The sequence below is a fragment of the Thamnophis sirtalis genome, unplaced genomic scaffold (assembly GCF_051295495.1).
Source record: "Thamnophis sirtalis isolate CommonGarterSnake01/CBP01778 unplaced genomic scaffold, rThaSir2_p1.2 scaffold_2, whole genome shotgun sequence".
Taxonomy (NCBI): Eukaryota; Metazoa; Chordata; class Lepidosauria; order Squamata; family Natricidae; genus Thamnophis; species Thamnophis sirtalis.
Genome location: NW_028261382.1, coordinates 53,366,066 through 53,372,065, shown reverse-complemented (window position 1 = coordinate 53,372,065; position 6,000 = coordinate 53,366,066). Strand labels below are relative to the sequence as shown.

The following is a 6,000-nucleotide window of genomic DNA, read 5'->3' as shown; positions in this document are numbered from 1 at the left end:
AGGCAGGAAACCCTATAGCATTTCAGACAAATGGCTGTCCAATCCCTTCTTTAAAAAGTCTAGTGACAATCCTGTAATAAATTCACTGATATTAGTGTGGAACACAGGATTATTTCTTTTGTAAAAAAAAAAAAAAAATCTAACACTAGACACAGCTTACCAAACCAAGAATGGATTTTGCCCCCCTCTCTTCTCCAAATCCTCTTTCCTGATGATGGCTAGGGTTCCACCACAAATCCGCGAAGCCCTTATCCGCGGAGACATAAGCGCGAAGACTAATTCGCGCCGTTCTAAGCGCTAAGGAAAAACGCGACCCTACTGCGATGACATAATCGCGGAGGGCAAATCCGCGCATTCCCAAGCACTTAGTACCCTAAACCTAACTCTAAACTTAACCCTAAACCTAACCCTAAACCTAACCCTAAACCTAACCCTAAAACAAACCCCTAAACCTAATCCTAACCCTTACCTTAATTGAAGTCGGCTTTCTGCCGCGGCGCCGTTTTAAAGCGCCCTTCTGTTGCCGCGCTGTTGTCACGGCGGTGATGATGCGCGGTGATGACGTCACGGTTTTAGCACCACAATTTTATCACCGCGATTTTGACTAGCGCGGTTTTGTCGTGCCACGGATGGCTAGTACTGAAGCAAAGATAGCTTTTCAGATGATTTTCCTTCCTAATTCTGTTAGTTTTCAGGGCTTGAGCTCAGCCCGGTTTCCCTTCAGAGTCCAGAGACTAAAATAACGTAACGTAAAATTTCAGCTTCCAGCATTTTTTATACCGGGGCATGGATCAAAAAAACCAGGATTATTAAATACCTCCCTTCCCACAGCTTGCAGAACACTGGGTCAGCTCCAGACGAAGCGTGCAAATTGTGGTCAGGGGTCAGCGGCCAACTTTAGGAAGACGTCCGCATTAGCATAAATGCAAAGGAGGCCGCGAGCCGCAAATTGTGGTTTTGTGATTGACAATATCCCCTTCCTGCTGTCAGAAAAAAAAATGTGTTTCTCTAATTAGACAAAACAATTCTGTTACACCTTTGGAGTGGATTTTCTCCTCCTTCCAAGGGAGGAACCAGCCACAAATTGCTCTCATGTGCTTCTCTGACCAGGCTCCAGCGCATGCATTCCTCCAAACAGTTGGTTTCTTGCATGACCTGTCAAAAGCGCGTTCCACAAAAGCGCGGTCGACGAAATCGCGTATGTGATGTCATCACAACGCGACGAAAAAGATCGAAAAATTGAAATAAAAATTAAATTACAGCAAGCCGATTCACATAAAGGTAAGGGTTAGGTTAAGGGTTAGGGTTAGGGTTAGCGTTACGTTTAGTGTTAGGTTAAGGGTTAGCGTTTGGTTTTTCGTTACGTTAAGGATTAGGTTAAGGGTTAGGTTAAGGGTTAGGTTTGGGGGGGTTAGGGGAAGGTTTTAGCTTTATTTTTACATTTTTCGATCTTTTTCGTCGCGCTGTGATGACGTCACATACGCGCTTTCGTCGACCGCGATTTTGTCGTCCGCGGTTTTGTGGTAGAACCGGTTTCTTGTAGCTTTCAAAAATTGTTAAAATTCAAAATGAAACCATCCGTACTACAAATAAAGCTTGCTCCATGAACCATTATATTTTGGGGGGTTTTTAAGGGCTTTTTTTTGAGTTTTTTTTAAACAAATATTTATAAACAAAAGGTTAGAAACCTTAACAGTACAGTTGCTAATGTCGTTATATAAAAGAGAAAAATACGAACGTTTTCTACACTGACATACTCTGCAAGGGACAGGTGCCTCCGGCCCATCTCCCTGCGCCACTTGCTCTACACCTACCGGAGGCCCGGAGGACACAGTAACCATATGACTTTCTAATTTCACCCAGATGCTGCAGCTCGGCTCGTCAATCTCCCCTGGTAATGAGATCCTCAATGTAAGCATCCAGTTCATCGTCTGAATTGAAATCAATATCCTAAAAACAGCAGGGGGGGGAAAAAAATTTGTAAGTCCACGCAACGTCCCCTCTTACGAGCAAAGCACTCAAGCGGTCATCCTCTTCATTGAACGGCTCCCCCCATGATCCCTTGCGGGATGGGAGTCTGGGCAACTGAGGGTGTTTTACTGGCCAGATGCCCTTCCCCGTTGCCAATGTGGAGTTTTGTTCAGCTGATGTATATTCCCAGGGTGCCCAGAGAGAGAGAGAAATATCTGCCTCAACCTAGCAATGGTGGGATTCAACTAACTTGGCAACCAGTTCTCTGACGTAATGGCTGGTTGGGTGGGCGTGGCCATGGTGGGTGTGGCCAGGGGGTGTGACAGGCAGCACTTGGCTTCCTGCACCTCCCTGGGAGCAAAAACAGGCCACGGGAGGTGGGGTCGCAACCCCCCCTCCCCATGGCCCATTTTGGGCCTTGGAGGCCTCCCTGCACTTAGCTGGGAGACAGAACGGGGCGCGTGGGGACTCCTGGGAGGGGCGGGGCCAGCCAGTTGTCAGAAGTACCGCTTTGCCAAACCGGAAGTAAAATTAACATCCTGTTTGCCCGAACCGGCTGAATCCCCCCCTGTTGCCTAGGATCACAGCCTCCTGATTGTGAGGTGAAAGCGCCATCCCTAGGCCATCGCACTCAAGTGGTAATTACAAAAAAACAACAACACAATAGAGAATTTGGCAGACGACGCCCTGAGGATCTAAGCTGAGATTTGTTAATCGAAGTTGGAAAGCTGCTCATTTCTGACGTTTAAGGCTGCAGTTCCCGTCTGAGGGAAAAGCCGGTTCAAATAGCAATAGCAGTTAGACTTATATACCGCTTCATAGGGCTTTCAGCCCTCTCTAAGCGGCTTACAGAGTCAGCATATTTCCCCCAACAACAATCCGGGTCCTCATTTTACCCACCTCGGAAGGATGGAAGGCTGGGTCAACCTTGAGCCGCTGAGATTTGAACCACTGAACTGCAGATAGCAGTCAGCTGAAGTGGCCTGCAGTGCTGCACCCTAACCACTGCGCCACCTTGGCTCTTTATTTATAAAGCAGCTAAAGCAGCTTTATCGGCTGTGATCCCTGTGCAAAATCTCGGCTGGTCTTCGACCGTGAGAAAGATCTGACGAGGCTGCTTTGGGGGCGGCTGGTTTTGCCCCTCTGGAGAAAGAGCTCGAAACCCAGAGGCCACCCAGGCTCCGACTTACTTCTTGGACTTTCTGGAGGAGAGCGACGATGTTGGTCCTCAGTTTCTGAAGCTTCTCGTTGGCCTCTCTGACCTTCTGCTCCAGGACGTGGACTTTCTCCTCGCAGGCTTGGATTTGACTACTTGCCCGGGTCTGATAGGAGTTGCACAAGTTTTGCAAACCCACCTCGTACTGTTTAAAGTACTCCTTCTGTGGAAAGGAGAAATGGAGGGGAACATCCCAAAGGTTACAAGGAAACAAGGCGAAAGAACTAAAATTCGCTCGGAGCAAGAAGAGAACGACACTAAATTACTGGACTTCCAATCAAAACAGCCCTAATTTCATGTATGTATGTATGTATGTATGTATGTATGTATGTATGTATGTGTGTGTGTGTGTGTGTGTATATGTATATGTATGTATGTGTGTATATATATGGATACCAGGGGTTGTGACTTTATATATATATATATATACATACATACATACATACATACGTACGTACGTATGTATGTATGTATGTATGTATGTATGTATGTATATATGTATGTTGTATCTGTGCTGATAAATAAATGAAGGGAGACTAGTATAGATCTAATTCAAGCTATTTAGCTCTCATCAGCTAGCCATACCCTTACTGGGATTCCAACCTGTGCTGTATTGCATCTTAGGCAGATGTGTTAACCATTAAGCCACAGAGTTCGACTCCTTATCAGGAGTGCATATATATATATATATACACACACATACGTATAAATATAAATAAATATAGTTTACATATAAATATACTGAATACACTGTAAATGTCCTGGCGTTTCACTTGCCATAGAAACCAAAGTGAACACAAGTAACATATATACTATTTTTTTTTCCATATTCTAACTTCCACCTCATGCTTCTAACCATTGATAGAATCTGTTCTGTGTATCATAATATTCTGTCCCTCCTTTGTCTTTTATTTTTAACGTTAATCTATCCATTTCTGCACAGACTGAAATCTTCCTTATCATCTCCTCCTCTGAAGGGGTTCTTTTTCACTCTCCCACTGCTGTGCATGCAGCATCCTTGCGGAGGTCAGGATGTGTATTATGAGGTATATTGTCCCTTTATCATAGCTATCTGATATAATGCCTTAAAGAAAGAATTCTGGGCTTGAATTCTATACATTGTCTAGCCATTTTTTTCTAACCACATGTGAATTTGTATCCAAAATGTCCTTGCTTTTTTTACAGGTCCACCACATGTGGTGGTATGTGCCGGGCATTTATTTACACTTCCAACAATGTGGGGACATATTGCGCCCCCAACAGCCCTAATTATTACTGCATAATGTTAAGGTTAAGATTATGTGGCGTTTTGGGAAGAGGGGTGTATATAATTTAATTACCTTCTATAAATAACCAATGGATTTTAATGCAGGGGCTCAAATTCTAACCTCCTTTTTGCTATTCTGCTCTTGTTTTAGGAACCTATTTCACAAATATTAAAGGGGATGGCAATGGATGAGATACCAAACTTCTGATTCCCAAAATCTACATCTCAATTTAAAAAAAAAACCTCAAGAATATACCTGGTGAAGTAGCAATAGCAATAGCAATAGCAGTTAGACTTATATACCGCTTCCTAGGGCTTTCAGCCCTCTCTAAGCGGTTTACAGAGTCAGCATATCACCCCCACAGTCCGGGTCCTCATTTCACCCACCTTGGAAGGATGGAAGGCTGAGTCAACCTTTGAGCCGGTGAGATTAGAACCACTGAACTGCAGATAACAGTCAGCTGAAGTGGCCTGCAGTACTGCACCCTAACCACTGCGCCACCTTGGCTCTCCAGTAATATGGCATGAGAATTGATCACCTGAACAGAGGACTCACCAAAGGGAATGCCACCAACTCCTGTGAGCTCATGGAAGTCAAATCCTTCTTGGAGATGGGGAAATTGGGGGGCAAGAAATAACGCAAGCAATTCCTACGGAAGCAAAGAGAAGGCAGGCATAAAGAAGACAGAAAGGCTCTCCTCGCACCTATGGGCTAGTCGTTCCTGACTCTAGGGGGTGCTGCTCATCTCTGTTTCAAAGCCAAAGAGCCAGCGCTGTCCGAAGACATCTCCGTGGTCATGTGGCCGGCATGACTCAACGCCGAAGGCGCACGGAACGCTGTTCCCTTCCCACCAAAGGTGGCTCCTATTTTTCTACTTGCATTTTTTAAGTGCTTTCGAACGGCTAGATTGGCAGAAGTTGGGACAAGTCACGGGAGCTCACTCCGTGACGCGGCGCTCGGGATTCGAACCGCCCACCTTTCTGATTCTACTTAGAACCAAATTCTCACTACCGTTGACAAATGGTTTCGCAGCACTGAACCGAGCGCTCACCGTAGGGACTGGGCTAACAAGTCTGCGTTCTCTTGGCTGCTGCCGGGCCCCGTGGTGTCTGGCTCTATTCGGCCAAACTCGGAGGTGGAAGGTTCAGAAGGACCATTTGTCTGCGGCGGCTCTCCTCCTTGCTGCTCCTCCTCCTGCTGCCGCGTATCCGGGCTTTGGTGTTCTGGCGACGGGGGCCTCATCAGCCGCACATCCTCGCTGCCCCTCTCCACCCTGAATGAAGCAATAAGCACATCAGAAGTCTCTGCCACTTTATGTCAATCCACCATTATGATACGCAGGACACACGAGGGCAGTTTTTTCCCTGTATTAGCTCCTGGGAAATAATTTAGTAATTACCGTATTTTTCAGAGTATAAGACACAGCAACGTTTTGAAGAGGAAAATTTAAAAAAAAAAGTTTTTACACACTGCAAATCTCCCCAAAATAAAAACGGGCCTTTTTTTTTTCCTTAAAAAAAATAAAAAAGGACGTAAATAGCTCTT

At 45.4% G+C, this 6,000-nt stretch overlaps 1 protein-coding gene across 1 annotated transcript in view; it reads right to left on the bottom strand.

Moving 5' to 3' along the window:
• Positions 1 to 1,592: 1,592 nt before the first annotated feature.
• The window catches only part of MORC2 (MORC family CW-type zinc finger 2), a 46,608-nt gene continuing 42,200 nt past the window's right edge, over positions 1,593 to 6,000 (bottom strand). Inside the window, exons 23-26 of the mRNA XM_087705561.1 lie at positions 5,507 to 5,728; positions 5,011 to 5,104; positions 3,162 to 3,350; positions 1,593 to 1,950 (exon numbers count right to left, since the gene is read on the bottom strand). Coding sequence (XP_087561687.1) covers positions 1,882 to 1,950; positions 3,162 to 3,350; positions 5,011 to 5,104; positions 5,507 to 5,728 — 574 coding nt within the window. The 3' untranslated portion in view covers positions 1,593 to 1,881. The remainder of the gene's footprint in view (positions 1,951 to 3,161; positions 3,351 to 5,010; positions 5,105 to 5,506; positions 5,729 to 6,000) is intronic.